A 20,648-nucleotide genomic window follows, 5' to 3' on the forward strand; every position below is an offset into this window, starting at 1 on the left:
TTCATGTTTCCAAACAAACTTTCCTTCCAGTAGTGGATTAGAATATTTGTCTTGCAGAAGGCTAGAAAAATTACCAAAATTCAAGACATTTACCCCCACCACCTCCTTTTAACTTTGTTTTAAACTTATTACTGCACTGAGGGTCAGTTTCTTTTTGTAAATTGGATTCAGTTGAATGGTTTTTCTCACATAAATTGATCATGTATATTAGCATCATCATGTATACCAACACACATTTTTTATGATAATCAAGCAGTTAAAAATGAAATACTGTACAGTATATTGAAAGCACTATAGTGGTTGCATAAAAAGTTTTAAGTGTGGTGTTCAATCCCTATACTAGAGTATCTATCCCAGAAAGTAGATAATAATGGCATTTGCCCATTATTATCTGCCTTATGCATTACATTTGATATACATCCATAAACAAGTGTTTTCTTATATCCATAAATGCAGTATTCAAAATTAATGAAGCAAAAGGGGTAATAAAAATAATGTAATGTAATAAATAATATAATGTTGTTTATTGTCCCATTTCTATGTACCATATTTCCCCATGTATAAGATGCACCTTAATTTTGGGGCCCAAAATTTGAAAAAAAATGTATTACATAAAGTTATTGAATTCAAGTTTTATTCATCATAAAATTCATACAACTCCTCATCACTGTCAAAACTCCCATCCATTAGCTTGTCCTCATCTGTGTCTGATGACGAATCACTGTCTTCATATATTGCCTAATCCTCAGTTCCATCTATGGCATTTGAAATGCCACACTTCTTAAATGACTTGACAACAATCTCAATCATGATATTATCCCAGGATCTTTTCACCCAGGTACAAACTTCTCCTATAGTTGGTTTCTTCACTCTTCCTGCTAGTGTCAAATTGTCCCCAGAACACTTCATCCATTGGTTCCATTTGTCTCTCATGGCAGCTTTGAAGGGTTTGTTAATGTTGACATCAAGTGGTTGGAGCTGGGATGTCAAGCCTCCAGGTATGACGGCAAGTTTTGTTTTTTGCTTTGCAGCAATCTTCTTTGTGTTTTTTGTTATGTGTGCCCTGAACTGATCAAGCACCAATAGGGCCAGGTGGGAAGGAGCAGCAGTGCGTAGCACACGCTTCTTGATTAGACCGAGGTTTGAGCCCGTCACCACCAAATACGGAGGATGCGGAAAAGTCAGGGAATGACCACCGGAGCAATATGGCCTTAGTTGCTAATGCTCCTAAAAACCAAAATAACAACAACCAATAGGGCAGGTTTGCGTAAGAGCCCACCTGGTCTCCTGCTCCAAACTTTCTCAAACCAGATCTTCATCCCATCCTGATCCATCCAACCCTTGTCATGAACGTGGACAATCACTCCTTGAGGAATGTCTTCTTTTGGCATTGATTTGCGTTTGAAAATCAGCATAGGAGGCAGCTTGGTTCCGTCGTCACAACAAGCTAGAACAACTGTATAATGGCTCTTTTCATGTCCACTTGTCTTCACAGTTACAGTTTTCACCCCCTTCTTATCAACAGTTCTGTTACTTGGGACATCAAATTGAAGGGAGACTTTGCCCATATTTGCAATCTGTCCCAACTCAAACTGATGTCTTCCGACATTGAATGACAAAACGATGAAATTCAAGGACCTTCTGCTCATAGCTTTCAGGCATCTTTTGGGCAAGTCTGGTGTGTGTACGCATGCTTAGTCCATTCCATTTCATGAACCTGAAGCACCAATTGTGTCTTCCTTTAAAATCAGTAACTTCTTTTTCGTCAGCAATTCTTCTTGCCTCATGCTGAACCATCTTTGTGGGCACAGGAATTCCAATTGCCCTTTGCTCCTCAATCCATATCTTCAATTCCCTCTCTAAATCAGGCCATTTTGCTGACTTGCCTCTCATGGCCTTCTTCTGCCTTGGCGTTTTCAGTAGGGTTTCTTCTTCCCATAGCCAGTCTCGGATTGTTTTCTCAGTTGGAGGAGGACCAAACTTACATTCAGCAGCACGATTTCCATTCACTTTTGCAAACTGGATCATTTTAACTTGAATTCAGCACTGTATGAAAATCTTTTCTGAGCCATTTCTGGGCAGAACGTGGCAAAACATAACCTAATAGATTGGTAACAAGTGCAAAACAATGAGCACAAAGACAAGTGGAAAAAAGCGGGAAATGCAAGTAAAAAAAATCTACAACCACTGTATAAGACGCACCCAGTTTTTAGACCACAAATTTTTCGAAAAAAGGTGCATCTTATACATGGGGAAATACGGTAATTAATAATAAAAAAAATAGATAAATTTTGCATAATTGTAGCATACACCACATTTGTATCTTTTTTTTTCAGTTATTAATATACTTGCATAGACTAATAATCAAATAGACAGCGGAACACTTTATTTTGCATAAAGAAGTATGCGTAAAGGTAATGACATCTATGAAAAAGTAGCAATGCAGTGATCTGATATGCCATTTGTATGCGATTCAACCTGGAGTACACGGGTTGAAGGAGAGGGGGAAGCAAACCGATATCATAACCAAACTCACTTCCTTGTATAAATTTTTGTGATAATTATCAGTAATTCTAAATATTATTATTAAAATAAATTACCATGGATTTATGGTTGAAAAAAGGTACTTCTAGTATTGTCACACTTCAAAGTGAGGATAAACAATCACAGTCTTTTGTTCCCTAAAAATCCGAAGTGAAAAAACAGGAACCAACTAATAAAAGAACAAAACGCAAGTACAATGAAAGTTATTTGAATTTCGGCTTTACATGTGTTGGAATTAAAAATGCTTCTGATGCACAGTACATTGTATGTAACAAAATGTTCTTTGGCTCCCGCTAAAGGTGCCTCCGTAGCCAGGTGGGCAGGAGTAGCAGTGTGTAGCACACGCTTCTTGATTAGACCAGGGTTCGAGTCTTTCTAAAGTAATGGAGAAATCAATTAACCGCCACCTCTTAAACTACCTAGAAACCTTCCGTCTGATCAACGATCGCCAGTATGGATTCTGTCAGTGTTGATCCACTGGTGATATTCTGGCTTATGTTACCCATTTATGGACTAATTCAATGGAAAGGTTCGGTGAAACATAAGTAGTTGCTCTTGACATCTCAAAGGCTTTTGATCGTGTTTGGCATAAAGGTCTTCTAAACAAGCTTCCATCTTATGGTTTGCCAACTGTTTTTAGTAATTGGTTATCCAGTTTTCTCTCTGATCGCTCACTGAGGGTGATGGTAGATGGCTCTCTGTCTTCTAACTTCTCCACTAATGCCGGTGTCCCCCAAGGTTCAGTTTTTTCCCCCACTCTTTTCCTCATGTATATTAATGACCTTCTTCCATTGACTGGAAATCCTATCCATAGTTTTGCCGATGATAGCACATTGCATTCCACTTTCCATTTTGAGAAACCTTGTCCTGCTCAATCAGCTTCAACTTCTCAAAAATCTGCTACCAATTCCTTAAATGCCGATCTTCAGGTAATTCTACAGTGGGGCAAAGACAACTTAGTTGATTTCAACCCTTCTGAAACTCAATCTTGTCTTATATCTCGCAAAAAGGATTGCGAGAGGATCGGAGTGTCAATAAAGCTTATCTTTATTGACACTCCGATTTCTAGGCAAAATGATATATCTCTTTTGGGGATTACCCTGACTTCTAATCTCTCTTGGCACAAGCACATTACAAATATTGCTTCCTCTGCATCTAAAAAACTTGGTTTTCTCTTTTTCTCTTGGCATTACTTTTCTTCCAAACAGCTGCTCACTCTGTATAAATCGCAAATCCGTCCTGCCATGGAATATTGTTCCCACATCTGGGGTTGTGCCTCCAAAACCTCTCTCAGGATTCTTGATTCCATTCAGAAGAGGGCAGTTAAGTTATTTAATGATTCATCTTTAACAAAGTCTCTCCACTCGCTGTCTCATAGACGTACTGTTTCTGCTGCATGCCTCTTCTACATATACTTCCATTGGCACTGTTCTTCTGAATTGGCTTCTATAATTCCCGCTCTCTCTTTCAAAACAGTGCCGACACGTGCCACCACCAGCCAACATCCATTTACTGTCCAACTTCAAACCCACAGAACCATCTTTTCATCTTCCTCGTTTATTCATTCAACTGCCGTTTTCTGGAACAACCTTCCTTCATACGTATTTCCTGAAAATTACAATCTACAGAAGTTCAAGTCCAATGTCAACAAATATCTTCTTTCGTCTTCTCAACCTCCAACCCATGCATGGTACTAAGTACTATAGGTTCTAATACCTCTCGTGTTTGGGGTTCACATAAAAAAAAAAAGTGGTGCATGTACCGAGTACGCGCGGTAGATGGTTTTATGTGAATCCTTTGCGTTTGTTTAAGGTATTTTGATTTGTATATTGATTACAAAATAAGAGCTTTTGTATTGTAAATATTTTATTCAACATTCGCAGATTTTATTAATTTCTGGAAGACAAGATACAATGGATTTATGACAACTAAAGTAAGAGATGTATACTCGTGAGTGCAATGTATCTAAATGTCTAGCGTCGATTGAAATACCAATCTTGTAGTTGAAACGACATACGCAGCTGTTCAGGGAACTTAACAATCGAATGTTACGAAAATTAATGCCAGACGAAAAAATAAATTGTTGACAAATATTTGTATTGTTGCAATCACATTGGCCGAGTTGTCAGTGTGCAGTGCATAAGTACACATGCCTTGAATGACCAGGGTTCAAGCCCGTGACTGCTAAATACGGTGCTGTTTCGTGTATTCTGTCTATTTTGTGAACTCTTCTGACTGTTTGATCGTCCCGGAGTATAAACAGAAAATTTATTTTTATATGACAAATCCTTATATTGTTGCACAATCATACTTTCTTAAGGAAGTATGATTGTGCCGCTATACTACTCTAAAAAGTTAGAACTCGAGATACTATTGGATCCAGGTATTATCGTAAAGGGGGAATGACCAGATTGACTCCAGATATCATACCGGTCACAAAAAATGCGTCACGCTACTAGTGAGTGCTTGGCGCTGACTGATAGGGCAAACGTGGGAAGCGCCTCTGGCGGAAGCCTGAGGTGCTTCCCACACCGGTGACATCAGGCTTCTGTCAGTCAGCAAAACTGTGAGCCCATTGTTAAAATATTCACAGCTCACCACTGAACATAGTATATACTTATATTATTTTTTCTCTCTAATATTTCTTTTGTTTTTTGAATCTATAAAAGTGCTCTAGACAGCTCTATAAAAGTGCTGTCTAGAAAATAAGTTGTCAAAATAAAGTGATTTCCCAGATATCATGAAAAATTTGGTTAAAAAAAAGTTTCTTGGTAATGCTTATTTGCATTTAAGAACCTGTAGCTGCACAAATAATTTAAAAATTTATTATTATTTTTTTTTTCGAGAAAATATTCATTTAACTGTTATATACTGTTTTATAAACAAAAGGCTTTGCAAAATATTTTTGCTCAGATCGCCACCATAATACTTCCAGTCAGCCCTGCCTTATATCAGTGGTAGAGTAGACTTATTATATTCCATGTGTACCTCTTGCAGTGAAGGAATAGTTTTTATAAAATAGTGTTGTACATCTAATTGCTATATAACAAGATCTTTTTTCCCCATATAAATTGGGTATTGTTTTGAAATATAATTCATTTCTGTACTTTATTAATTGCACTGAATGTTTGCATTGAAGGCTCCAAAGAGTTGGTGCTAATAACAGATGTAACGAATCCGGGAAGGTTTTGGTGCCAGTTACAAAAGAATATGACAGAACTCAATAATTTAATGGACAAGATGGATTCCTGGTATAGTAAAGGAGCACTTCAGGTTTGCCTTAACTATTTTAAAATAAGAAATTTGATTTTATTATATTGGTTATTTATTAAACTATGAACTGTCATGTCTCATAGCTGAACGACAAACCTACCTACCTTATTAATTCTGATGGAACATACGGGCAAAGGAAATTGAAATGTCGCTACTGGCGTTGATGCCTTATCATAAAATTACAGTAACATGCTCATGTTTACTGTTGCCATGATCACAAGAATGGGGTGACATTCTGAAAGCCCTGATAGGATGTAGCAGTGTGATGGTTTAGGAAGAATTTTTCAGTAATGGACAAATGTTTAGCATTTTTATCACATGCATGTGATGCAACTGCTTATCAACAGTTTCTCTGTTAGCATCTTATGCCATTCATTGAATCCTTAGAAAAACCTTCTACCAGTTAAAAATTTCAACAAGATAATACTCCAGTCCATGATGTGGCTTTGATGTGGGAATGATTCCTAGCTGATGGCATTTCTATAATCGACTGGCCATCTTGCTGGATTTAAAATACATGGAGAACATCTGAGGAAATATCGACATGTTCTCAGGGATGTTCATAATTTAAATAATATAGGCACTGAAAACAGCCATTTCTTATGCATATTAGCATTAGTAGAGACATACGATGAAAGAAAGCAAGCCTATACAACATCAGCCAAAAAAAAACCTATCCATTTCACCGATCCATTCATTCCAAATGTTTGTCTAGTTCTGCCTTATCAACTTCCACAACGATAGATGGAACTTTGCTCCAGCAATCAACTACCTACTCACTAAAAGCAAATTTCCTCACATCTGTACGACAACTGTGTTTACTCAATTTCAGTTTATGCCCCCTCAGGTTTGTAATCTGAGTAACAGGAAGAATCCTATCAGCATTGAGCCTGCTCAATCCATTCAAGGCCTTATACACCTCAATCAGATCGCCTTGCAGGTGCCTAGCCTCCAAATGCTGCAATTTGCAGAACTTAAGCCTTTCTTCGTAAGAGCACCCCTAGAACGAAGGGTACTCGTTCTAGCACCCCTAGAACGAGTACCCTTCTCTGTACTCGTTCTAGCAACTCTTACCTCTTCTCAAGTGAGGCTTCCAGACCTGTATGCAGTACTCAAGGTCTGGCGTGACCATTGCCTTGTATAACAGGATAATCACCACCCTGTCCCTGCTAATAAAATTCATAAATATCTTTGACAAGACTCCATGACCTGCCCTGGCAGTCCGTCTGCACTGCTCTGCGAACTTCATATTTGACTGCACAATTACCCCCAGTCTTTTTCACTTTCCACTTACCTGAGTGTAGTACCACACAGTTGGTACGTTTCTCTTCGGTTATTGCTACCCATATGCAGTACTTTGCATTTGTCAAAGTTAAACTTCAGTTGCCACTTGTCAGCCCATTTTCCCAACTTATCTAGATCCGGCTTGGCGCATTATAGCCTAAGTTGCTAATGCGCCAATAAAACCAAAATCAAATCAAATCCGGTTGGAGTGGCATGCTGTCTTTGCTGTCGTTAAAACCCTGCCAACCTTTGTATCATCTGCAAACTTGGACGTTAAACCTGATATACCTTCATCAATATCATTGATAAATATACAAAACAACAATGGGCCCAACACCGAACCCTCGGGAACTCCACTAATAACATTTGTCCACGAAGAGCAGTGTCCATTGATTACCACTTTCTGTCGTCTCCCACTCAACCATCCCTTAATCCATTATAGCAACTTACCCTTAATGCCATACCTCTCCAATTTGTACAGCAGTCTTCCATGTGCAACAGTATCAAAAGCTTTCCAAGTATATGATATCAAAATTATTTTTGGCATTCAGTTCCTTTGTGACCACATCATAGTATCTAATCAGATTGGTCAGACAACACTTCACCTTAACAAACCCATGCTGTGTCCGAATTATTATTGCAGTCTTGTCTAGATGATCCTGCTATGCTTCTTTAACCAGTGACTCCATTATTTTCCCTGGAACAGAAGTCAAACTAACAGGTCTATAATTACTCTTGTTACTCTTTGATCCCTTTTGTGAATTGGAGATACATTTGCACATCTCCAGTCCGTGGGGACTTCCCCATCCAAGGATGCTCTAATAATTATGGCTAAGGGTTTGCTTACTTCCTTTGCCACCTCCTTTAATATAACCGGATAGATCCCATCCACCCCCAGGTGCCTCTCTTATGTTTAACTTCAACAATTTCTCCTCCACCCTTTTCTCAGTTATCACCAAATCATTCAACTCCCACTTAGTTTGATAAACATCTGGCCCTCTCCTCCCTGAATAACTCCTCATGTGTGAATGTAGATGCAAAATACTCAATTAGTTTGGCAGCTATCTGAGAATGATCATCTACAGTCAAACCATTGATGTCAAGTGGACCAATCTGATTCATCCCCTTCCTTTTATAGTTTATATAAGTAAAGAAATCTTTGCTGTTTTCTTTGCATCCTTTGCCAAAGATTTCTCATAATCTGCCTTCGATTGCCTAACCTAACCTTTGTGACTTGATTACAGACTAGCTTATATCTACCATAGGCTTCTGTGTCACCTGATAATTTATGTACATTTGAAAAATCTCTGAGACCAATGTAGTCACATTTACGAAAGCAAAAACCCTTTATATCTGATGGTAGTTACGTCTTTAAATAAATCAGACATCAGTACACTGTGATCACTGCCACCTAGTGGTTCATTTATCTGTAAATTCTTAATGCATGAATAATGAATAATTACTGCTGATAATCAGATCAAGAATTTTACTCCTTCTGGTTGTCTCTCTAACATGCTGCTGTAGAAAACAATCATCCAGTAAATCCACAAAAGCCTTGCTAGTGTGCAAGTGACCAACCCACAATATGCTGTGAAACTACAGATAATCAATGTCAGAAAATCTGTTGCCTAACAGAATATATAAAGTTGTTGCAAAGCAAGGTCCTTTTGTTGAATATTAATGTTTTGTGTATTTTATCTTTTTTGTTCATTGTGTTTTGTGGCTCTGTCATTTTAAGACACTTCACACATACATTTGGATTGTTTCATTTACTCAGGATCTGAATTATAGAGAATTTCAGCTTTGATAAAAACTGGACAATAGAGGCTAATTGTTATGATTTCCTAATAGATGTGTGGAAGTTTGCCTTTAGCCAGCAGGTAGTTGATTGCAGGAACAAACTTCCATCTGCTGTTGTGGAAGTTGATAGCCTTAAATAAATTCAAGGCAGAACTAGACAAATATTTGGAATGAATGGATCAGTGAAATGGGAAGGGGTTTTTTTTTTTTTTTTTTTGGCTGATGCTGTATAAGCTTGCTTTCTTGCATCATGTGCCTCTGCTAATGCTAATCCAGTGTTCAGAGTTTTTGTGTTAAAGTCTGCTATTTATATGGAAATAGATAATATGGAAGGACCTAATGGAAGATTTCAAGACTGTTTGAACATAAATGAACACATCATTTGAAATCTACTTGAAACAACTTTAAAAAAATGTATATACAGCAGCTTCCTGACTTATGTAAGGGTTCCATTCCAGAAACTTGTGTAAGTCAAAATTTTATGTAACTGGAAACCACCCAAAATCTGTATATAAACATAAGTCCACGATTGAAAGATCTATTTAAATTTATATTACAATTATGTACTCCTAACATATGCATTAGAATATTATTTAAAAAACAAAACTTTTTAAGTATGTATACATGCAGCTTATTCATTAATAGGTGGAGCATAGTATTTAAGGTTATGTGCTACCTGTGGTTTCCCACATTTGCACCATATGTACCCTGTGATGGAATGCAGAACTACTGCATAAGCCAGAAAAAAAGTGTAATGTCTGGTTTATGCAGTATTGTGTTATGTTCTGTTGTTGTGTCTCTGGCTACTTGGCCGCAGGGCCCCTTGTGTAACCCTATGTTTCTCGCTGCCGCCGCCACTACTGGAAGGTGAGCCTGGCTGCCCTCATACTCTGACTTATCTCTGCCAGGGTTGCCTGAGCTTTCTGGATGGAGACCAAATAAAAAAATTAAAAAAAAAAGGAAGAGAGTGGAGAAGATCGCACAAGTGGTGGGGTCAAAGTAGACAAAAGGAGGAGGATGAGGAAAGAAGGCATTCTCCAGCGGAAAGAAGAGGTGGGAAGGGAGAAGTAGGAATCACCCATGATCTGGGAGCCCACTGAAGGCCAGGGAAAGGAAGACTGGAGACAGCTTGCAGAACAAGGGAGGTCTGCAAAGTTGGGTAGGTGCAATGGGAAGTGTGTGAGTTTTATTGCTCACAGTGCCATCATTCCTATGAGGAAGATGTCCAGTTGGTTGTAAATTCAGTTCTGATAGTGGCTGGTGATGAGGGAAGAGCAGGTAGGAGGAGAGATCATAGTGGTTTCAGCAATGTCTGGTCTGGATGTCTATGTTGTGGGGTCAGACGTGGAGATATGATACCAATGGCTTTTGAAGACTGCTGAGGCATATCTGCTAAAAGCTAAAAATGCTTTTGATTTTAACAGGTTGCTTTCCGGACTAAGGGTGGTTAAATTTATATCCAGTTCATTACATAGGTCCAGGTAGATGTTACACGAGTGCATTATGTGGTGCCAGTTCTCCACATTCACAATGGACATTGTTTACAAGCCCAAAGTTCTGAAGTCTCTTTTTGAATGATCCATGTCCTGTCAGAAGAAAGGTAGTATGTAAATTAGGGAAGAACTAGCCAAGTCTTTGTTGAGGTAGAAGACACTAGGTAGAAATAACTTGGTAGTACTGCCTTTGGTGTAATCATCCCAAAGGATTTGCCAGAGGGAAACAAGTTCCTGCCAAGTATGCCCGAGTTCTTGTTTTGGATCTGCATTGACAATAGTTTTAATCCCCAGGAATTCAGTTTCTTTGTTCTTTCTGATAGCATGGGAAAGCCCTGTGAAGACTGCTTGTACGTCAAGGGGGATACAACCTGTTAATACTTGTAGTGCTGCTGTCGATGTCATTCTACAAGCCCGAGTCATTTTTAATAACATCAACCATTGTATCTGCAGGATAACGTTCCTAGCGCTGATGATGGACAAATAATGGAACCATACTGCAGCGCTGTATGTTACAAATGGTACAACAACAGCTGAATAAAGAAGGTGGAGTTCAGGTCCCTTAAGACCCCATTCTTTGCGGGAGAAGTGAGCAAGCATATTGATATGTTCATGAAAGTTCTACGATCATCTAGGGCAGTGGTTCTCAAACTTTTTAACGTGAAGACACCCTAAATCCATTATGAAAAATTCCTGGCACTGGGTGCACGGGCTTTTGCAGAATATTTTGTAAGGTGGTGCATGTGGAAGGGCAATGAGGGAATTTTTTTTTTGGAAAAATGCATGAAAAAAACGTTTGGCTTTTTGGTACAGGATTTTTAAACAAATTTTTTTATTTAAAAATTGGCCTCATACCGCATTTTATGCACAATTTCTATATCTCTAAGAATAATGAATTGTATGAAAAATATAAATTAAAGAAATAACATTTGATTATTTTTTCATACTTATTTTAATGTTTTTAGAACAATAAGTACATTTTCTAATTTATATCCAGAAACTAAAATAATTCAAAATAAAAAAAAAAAAAAAAATACAAAATTATTGAAATTTTATGGCTAAGGGTTAAGATCCGCTAAGCGAGTATGAGCATTCACAGCGGCGCTGTGCTGTTTCAAATATGGTGTACTCGACAGACGGCTCGGCTGTTCTGTATATGTAGGTGTATGTACATAAACACTTTGATGCGGTCAGCAATTATTTCATGATGACTTCTAATTTACACAGTTGCACGAAAATCAACGACCTTTTGTAGCGATGGCCACGATGTAAGCGATGCTAAATTTGACATCGCGGCATCCCTATAAAGAGTAAGCAACACCCACTTTGAGAACCACTGATCTAGGGTAACACCTAAATATTTGAATGACGTTGATTCTTGAGTGCATGTCCTTTATAACAAATGGTTGGTGGTCTGTTGATGTCGTGACATCCTTCGAGAAGTAGGGTTCTACTGTTATCTGTACAGATTTCCAGCTTATATCTTCCGCATTATAGCCTTAGTTGCTAATGTGCCAATAAAACTCAACAACAACCAGCTTATTCTCTTCCGCCCAAACCGACAGGGCATTCAAGACTGTGTTGGCTCTGGTCTCAATAGCTGCACAAGTAAGGCCCACAACAACGATAACCAGGTCATCTGCATATGAGAGCTGTGTGGTATGGGGCAAGTCCCACAGAAGCCATTCATCCAGAATCATATTCCAAACAGCTGGCCCCAGAACAGATTCCTGCAGGCAGCCTCTGGTGAGTTGGCAGGTGATACTATGAAATTTTGTTTTCATGGTAACTTTTCTGTTATAGAAGTAATCTGTAAGACATTTGAAGATGTTGAAGGAGCAGCCAGATATTCTGGCTCATTGCAGGATCCCTGGCCACCAGACGGTATCAAAAGCCCCCTTAAAATCTATAAAAAGTGCCAATACATAATGAGCATCAGAATTATCTGCTATCTGAGTAATTTTCAGTAGTGCATCAATAGTCGAGCACCCCTGCTTGAAGCCAAACTGGAGTGTGGAGGCGAGTCCTTTGGTTTCATAGACAGACTGAAGACGGGTTAGAAGTAACCTCTCAAATACTTTTCCTAATATTGGCAATAGAGCAATTGGACGGTATGCTTTGGCAACAGTCCACAGATGTTTGATGGACTCCTTGATGAGATCCAGTCCAGGAGCTTTTCCATTGATGGTGAGGTATATATATTATTGTTGTTATTATTATTATTATTATTATTAGCCATGGGGCACAAGGAAGCCTTTGATAAGAAAAGTTCCTGATATTAGTTATGAGAGAAGAAAATGAACAAAAATATTACACATTTAATTTGTTTTATCATTAATTACAGTAAAATTTTATTTGCATATAAATCTTTCATTTCCTTTCCCTTGAAAATGTCAGGCAATACAGAATTCTATAATTTGGATTTAAATTTAGTACATTTAAATTTACTAGAATTGCTTAAAGGCTTTCTTTTCTTAAATTGGCATAGAAAATAAATACAGTATAATGTCAGTTATCTGGAATAATTTGAAAGGCTCATTTTCCTTTTTATTTTTATTAATGGTAGTATTTGAGAGAGATGTTTATTATGCTGCGAGAGTATTTCTATCTGTGTTTTTTACATTGTATATCTGGTGATGTGTTTGATTAGGACTAATGCCTTTTCTCAGAAACCATGATTGATAGAATTTAGTAATTCGCTTCCAATTTTCCATGGCACATTTTGTTCTGTTCATTTTATATTATGTTTAGTTTAGTTCCAGATACAGTAATATTGACAATATTGACCCGAAACTGTGTGATTTATTATTTTTCTCGGTAAAATGTCAACGAAAAGAAAGCACTGAAAATGGGCAGAAAACCAGGAAGAATGCGATATACTCAAATTGATATTATTAAGGAACTCTAGAGATTTAGCAGCAAAAAAAAAAAAAAAGGTCACAACAAACGAAACAAAAAATAATCAAACATTATTTTAAAAAAATTACTTTAAATATTTTTCTACATAAAATTTGCAGTAAAATATTTATCTGAATATACATACATATGTAAATGTGCCAATTTTTATGTATAAGTTATTTTTATTTTTAATTAAATAAATTCACTTTTTTCACACTATTTAAAGTCTTTTTCTTTTACCATAATACACTATAACAGAATTTATTTAATTTTACCTTAGGTTCGATTATCCGGAAAATTTTGCTATCCGGAAGAGGTCTGACATTAATTATTCCAGATAACTTGTGTTCTACTGTAAATTAATGCCCATACCATTAAGTACAGTATGTTATGTGAATAACTAGGTGTTAAATTTTTCTAGGATCAAATGCCACCAAACCCATCAATTCCAAGTTCATGTGTTGCTAAGTATAGTGGTGACAACTATTGGTATAGAGCCAGCCTGATTGGTGTATTTCAGACTGGTGAGGTAGAGGTTCACTTTGTGGATTTCGGAAATAAAGAGAAAACTACTGTTAATAATGTAAAGATACTGAGATCGGAATTTGCTAATCTTCCCATTCAAGCCATAGAATGCTGCCTTGAGAATCCTGGCATTAATTCATGGTCTTCTCAAGATATAGTTAAATTTCAAGAGCTGGTATTGGAAAAGGAATTCACTGCTGTCTTAAAAGGTATGCATAGATAATTTCATATAGTGTGTATTTAAAACAAACTAGCTAAAAAACATTTTCTTCATCATTTTAATAAGATGTAAGCATGTATTGATCCCTGGGTGAATTCTGGCCCACTTCCATTGATCTCTAGATCGTAAGATCCCCATTTCTTCTCTATGCTGTTAATTTAGAACAGCAGGTTTGCTTTTTTTTTTTTTTTTCTTGATCCATTTCGAAATTTCAGAACTTTTAAAATATTCATAATGACCTCTGTACCAAATTTCATGTTTGCAGGTCAGTCCTATGTACTCCCTTCAAGAGGTACTGCAAAAGAAGTAGTACCTCATGACCATCCATGGTCTCTACGACAGTATAATGGTTTTATCATGTATCGTTGTGCCACAGTATAAACAAGAACATTCATTTGGAGAAGTTGTAGTTCGAATCCTGTCAGAGACTCGAGGAATTTACAAAGGCATCTTCAGCCTTAGGGGGGCTGTACTTGGCTGATCACAACAGAGGGCATAGGGTGTTTTGCTGTAAGTTATTCCACCTTTTTTCCCTCCCCCCCTCTCTCTCTTGTACAGGGTGCAAATCAGCCCACGGACACATCTCATACAGATGTAATACAAACAGTACAAAATGGCTTAAGATGCTGATGTGTTATATAAACAATACTTAACATCAATGATCACTCATCAGTTCAATACAATTATAGGAGTTTTAACCCCTGCGGTACTTGATTTGATAATCAAACACGTCTGAAATGTAATCAGTGTATATATAAAGTGGATTCCAGTAATTTTGGCCACCGGTTAATCGGGGCAGCTGTTTATTTGGGGCAAATCTTAAAAAACAGAAACCAATGGAGAAAATAGCCAGGGTTTACTTCGCTTAATTGGGACAGCATGCCGTCTAATTGAGGCAGGAGACCGCAGCACTGGAGATTACCCTACGATTGTCTCTGACGGTACCACGTGGTTCAGTCGAAATTCTGGAGGTCACAACCATAAAACAATAAAAACAATTAGCAGTCACCTGTTTATTGGGCTTTTCTGTTAGTGAAATCTATCATAAATGGACAATAAACTCGATCTTACTGAATTTGCGATAATACTGACAGCTGGAATTCTGTGGGTTATTATGGTGAAATATGTTTACACTTCCATGAAATCTTCAATCATATAAAAAAAAATAATTTTCAGATCTTCTCTTCATTCCTGTTTTTAAAGCTTTGTAACTCATTACTCCGTTCTCACTTGCGTGTATCGTGTTACATGCAATGTGTGTGCCGTGTTCTTTGTTATTGATTGCTTATCTTTTTACTGTTTTAAATTTTAACCCCCACCCACAAATGTCAGTGAACAGAAATGTCATCTAGTTAGTATGTACATATAACAGTACGTATTAATTATTCCAATTGTCACATATATTCTTCCGATTTTCACATATCATTAGCATTAGTAGAGGCATTTGATGCAAGAAAGCAAGCTTATGCAGCATCAGCCAAAAAAAAAAAAAAAAAAAACCCACTTCCACTTCACCCCTCTGTTCGTTCAAAATACCTGTCCAGCTGAGCCTTAAACTTATTTAGGCTATCAGCCTCCACCACAAGGGATGGGAGTCTGTTCCACCAACCAACCACCCGCTGGCTAAAGGCAAATTTCCGCACGTCTATCCTACATCTGTCTTTCCTCAATTTGAATTTATGCCCTCTCAGGTGATTTTTCTGAGCTAGAGGAAGAATCCCATCAGCATTGAGCATGCTTAAACCATTCAAGGCTTTATACACCTCTATCAGATCACCTCGCTGGTGCCTAGTCTCCAGACACTGTAATTTGCAAAACTTAAGCCTTTCTTCGTAAGAGCACCCCTTTGTTCCATTCACTAATCTTGTTGCCCTTCTCTGTACTCGTTCCAGCAGCTCTACATCCTTCTTGAAATGAGGCCTCCAGACCTGTATACAGTACTCTAGGTGTGGCCTAACCATTGCCTTATACAATGGAATAATCACCTCCTTATCCCTGCTGGAAAAATTCCTGTATATCATTGACAATACTCCATGAGCTACTCTTGCAGCCCGTCTGCACTGCTCATTTAATTTTTTTAATTGGTAAGGTAATAAATGGTAAATTTGTGCTTAATATATCTTTGCTTTTATAGCCTGTGGATAATATTCCTCCTATTTTCGCTAATTAGAATCTCTGTTTAATAGAATTAAAATTCAATTCACAAACGTGATCACAATGACTTGTGCTTACTACACATCGTATAGTGAACAGTATTTTACTATGGTGAATTCATCGTAACATGATTTGATTCTACAGTGAATCAATTGTAAAGGGGGTGGGGTACATTGTATTTTTAACTATTTATGTGAAACTTCGGATAATTGGAGCAGCCGCTTAATGGGGCCAAAATGCACTAGTCCCAATGTGTCCCAAATAACTGGAATGGACTGTATTACCTAACTTGTTATATTCTGATGTAGCCCCTAATGGCAAACAAAGAAGTTTGTATTTTATTCATTATAACTGCATTTGGTAGCTGTTAAACTGGTGCCATAGCCCATATAGATCGGATTAATCAGTGTGCGCATTAGTAACTACATACATTGCTCCAGGCCAAACAGTTTGTATCCACTTATACAGCTTATCCTGCTGTAACATGCGACATACATTCTGAAAGTGCATAGTAGAAATGTGCACTACAGCATGTGCATTTTCGTGTAACTGTCAGGGATAGGTTCCATAAAGGCTATTAGTTGTCAATACTTTACTCCATTTTCAAACTTATTTTTATGAATACTTATTTACGCTGTAATTTTTTTTTTTTTTATGAAAACCCCAAACACGAAAGGTATCAAACCCCGTAGTACTTAGTACCATACATGGGTTGAAGAGAAGTATGGGGGAAGTGGGATGCCGGAAACTTTGCTCTAGAGACTAAACATGAGTTTCACCACTTCAAGCCTCCAATAAGCAAAGTGGTGGTATTTCACCGGTTGATGAAAGTCATCTACCACCTACAGTCATAACATTAAAATTCAAAGGTTATTAAATAAAAATTTGTTGAAACGAAACATACATGAGCAATATTATTTGAATTTTGATGGTTAATTTGTTGTTTAGGCATGGGGTAGAGGAATCTTTTTGTTTTCATCTGGGGTTTTTTTTTTTTTTTTTTTTTTAAGATTGTTTGCCCAACTTGCTTTTTTTTTTTTATTTTTTTTTTTTCTTCTAAAATAAATCTGTACCTTATCACCAGATCATCCAATATTCTTTTGAATGTACAGCTTCTTGTGATGTTCAGATCCAGGTTAGAAACCTTTTATGCCAGGACTTTAAAACTTTCATTTTTATTTCAGTATTTAATGTTTTTTTTTTTTTTTTTTTTTTTTCTTTTTAATACTAGTCTTCTTTTGCACTCATTGTTTAGTATGGGTAGTAAGAATATGTATATATATAAATGCAGCATGTGCTCACCAGCAACCATAAACTGAAATTGCACTAGTGAGAGATTAACGTGGCAGTGTGTGGGGTTCATGTGCTTAATTTGAAATGCGTGTTACAAAGAAGGTGCATTTATAGCAGGTAAGCTGGAATTAATTTTAATTGGAGAGTTGCGAATTGCCTACAATGCCTTTCTTTAATATTTATCAGTGTTTGCTGTTGAAATATTTTCTTAACATGCTGCATTTTTTTTATTACTAATATAATTAAATGCAACTGTTGATAATGAATTTGAAGTGAAAAAATTTTCAAGTATATTTTTATTATATACAGCAGGCCCCCGTTATAACACGGTTCGCTTTACGCTGATTCGCTATAACGCTGTTCTTATATTATAACCCGTATCAGACTATAACGCTGTCACAGATCACTATAACGCTCTTTTACAGATTGCATCTTTGGCATATTTAACGAAATCGTTTCATTTGATGGAGTTGATAGCTTGAAAATGAATAGCAAAACAGCATTAAAACGTTTCCCACGCTGACTTGAGAAATTTTCCCATGCTCAGTGAAATTTTCTCGCATGCTAAATTCAACATTTTAAGATCAACATTTTAAAAAACGATAAAGTATATTGCTTGTAATATTTGTGTTATATGCATTTATCCGAAGTCTAGTCATCACTCAGTACAGTATTAGACATCATGCGTAACGTACTTGAACATTGTATCATAATTAATGCAACCAACGCAGTTACATTTTCGGAGTTAATAATGGCCGATAAGAATGAAAAAGTAACAACGTAAGAATGAAAAAGTAAAAAAGGCGCAGTATGAAGACTATAAATGTAAGAAAAAGAAAAAGAATTTGAAAATTAAATTAGATGTTTTGAAGTGAATCGATTCCGGTCAAAGACAAGCGGATGTGTGCTATAATTTAGGACTTGCAAGTGTAAGAACAATTATAAAAAAAATAAAGAATTGATTTTAGCAGCGGGAAAGATAGCTGTTCCACTGCAAGCAACTAGGGCTAGGCCGACTATTAGGATTGAAATGGAAAGACTTTAACTAATTTTCTTGAAGATAATATCCAATGCAGAATTCAGTTAAGTTAAATATTATAAAAGAGAGAGAGAGAGAGATTAGCCAATATGATGATCTGAAGAAAACTCGCCTTAAAAAAAAAAAAAAAAAAAAAAATGTGGAACCATTTAAAACTGGTAAGGGCTGGTTGAATAGATTTAAAATCCAGGGAGAAGCCGCAAGTGCAGATGAAGGAGCCGAAACTTTCAAAAAAGAACTTCTTAAAATTATTTAAGAGGGGTATTGTGTGTTATACTTCTCAACAAGTTTTTAACATAGATGAAGCAGGACTTTTGTGGAAATGAATGCCTAAAAGAAGTTTCACATTGAAAGAAAAAAAAAAAACATGCCAGGTTTCAAAGTGGGAAGGATCGGTTGACTTTATTGTTGGGTGGTAACGCTGCGGGGGATTTAAAATTAATACCCCTTTTAGTTTATTTGGAAGAGGGCCAAAGTGCACATTTTTCGACACATTTTTCATGATTAAATTCATCAATTAAATTAAATCAATTTAGATCAATTAAATTCATGATTTTAATTGGAATTTTAAGTTTAATTTTGATACGTAAGTAATTACCACATAATTATATACGTATGTAACGCAGAATATTTTATATATACAAATATCTGAATATTAAATATTTTGACCGACATTTTTGCATCTTTTCACTACCGTTTATTATTGATTAGGAAATATCCCATGGCACCGACCGCAACTTACAAATACATATGTTACCTTATGGGAATGCGGCGCTTGCTTAACGCGGATTCACTTAACGCTCTGTTTTTCCAGAACGAATTATCAGCGTTAAGCGGGAGTTACCTGTATATAAATTTTGTTTATCAAAAAAAAAAAAAAAAAACGTGTAAACGAAGCTCTGAAGCTTTTGAAGACCATCTTGTGTGTGGTGGGTGCCCAAGCCATTAAAGATAATTTTGTTTGATTGACAAGCCTTTAAGAGTTATTTTGTGCAGCATACAAGATTTGGTCTGGGTATGGGATGCTTTCAACTTCCTGAAAGCTTCCCATACCCAAACCAAAAAAAAGCATCAGCAAAAATGAAGACAAATGCAGTCAGTGTCTTTAGATTGCTTTTTAATGTTTCTATGACCATCTTTTCCAATTCTAACACAATCAGTATACTAATCAAAAGTAAAAATTGAGGAGTACTAAAAATTGATGTTGATATCACTCTAATAGATTTTCAGTTTATATCTTTATTTTATTTTTGGTACACTTTATACAAAATCATGCCCATATGAATTAAAATGCACTTTCATATATTCTAGAAAAACTAAAAGCCAATATACAGTAAACCCCCTGCTATTCGCGGTATCTGTATTCGTGGTCGCTGATTTAATATAAAATGAAACCTAAAAAAATTGAATTTTAAAGTGCCATGAACATTTTCTGCCATAAAAAAACATAGGCGTGGCTAAAATCATCTTTTCCGGTCAAAACAGCGCTTAGTGGATGGGGGGGAGGGGAGGGGTGACAAAATCGCGATCTTCGATGTTTCTCTAATCCTTGTTCAGTGTTTATGCGCTTGTCATGGAAGGTTTCGTCGTTTGCTTTTAATTTATATGCTTATAAATTGAATAAATTTATCAACTTATAAATTGATATGCTTACAAAAGTGATAAATCTACCGTTTTGCAGTGTAAAACAGACTTTTTCGAGTGTGTTAACGGAAGAAAGTGACTTTATTGTGGACAAGTTCTTTCTAACCCGTACAAAAATATGGCTCCGAATAACAAGGGAAATATGAAAATATCATTTTCACATTTCAAATAAAATTGAGTTATTAGACAAAATTTCTAATGGTGAAAGTGTCTCCTCAGTGGCAAAACATTATAAAATCAATGAGTCAATGGTATGATCAATCAAAAAATCGGAAGAAAAAATCCGCCATAGTGTCCGTGAAAACGTGCTAATTGCTTCAAAAATTTGCTCTGTAACTCGTGATGTTAAATTTAAAAAAATGGAAAAAACTTTAAATCCGTGGATAGAAGACCGAACTCAAAATAAAATTCCGTTAAGTTCACTCATCATTCGTGAAAAGGCAAAACTCCTTTATCAACACTTTAGCGAAACTGGTGATAG

The 20,648-nt window shown here is 36.6% G+C and overlaps 1 protein-coding gene across 1 annotated transcript in view; it reads left to right on the plus strand.

The window, feature by feature from the left end:
* The window catches only part of LOC150081073 (protein tudor-like), a 114,632-nt gene that overhangs the window by 14,247 nt on the left and 79,737 nt on the right, over positions 1-20,648 (plus strand). Inside the window, exons 2-3 of the mRNA XM_090380906.1 lie at positions 5,684-5,817; positions 13,714-14,026. Coding sequence (XP_090237032.1) covers positions 5,684-5,817; positions 13,714-14,026 — 447 coding nt within the window. The remainder of the gene's footprint in view (positions 1-5,683; positions 5,818-13,713; positions 14,027-20,648) is intronic.

The sequence above is a fragment of the Mastigoproctus giganteus genome, chromosome 9 (assembly GCF_048544385.1).
Source record: "Mastigoproctus giganteus isolate SK-2022 chromosome 9, ASM4854438v1, whole genome shotgun sequence".
In the NCBI taxonomy this organism is placed as follows: domain Eukaryota; kingdom Metazoa; phylum Arthropoda; class Arachnida; order Uropygi; family Thelyphonidae; genus Mastigoproctus; species Mastigoproctus giganteus.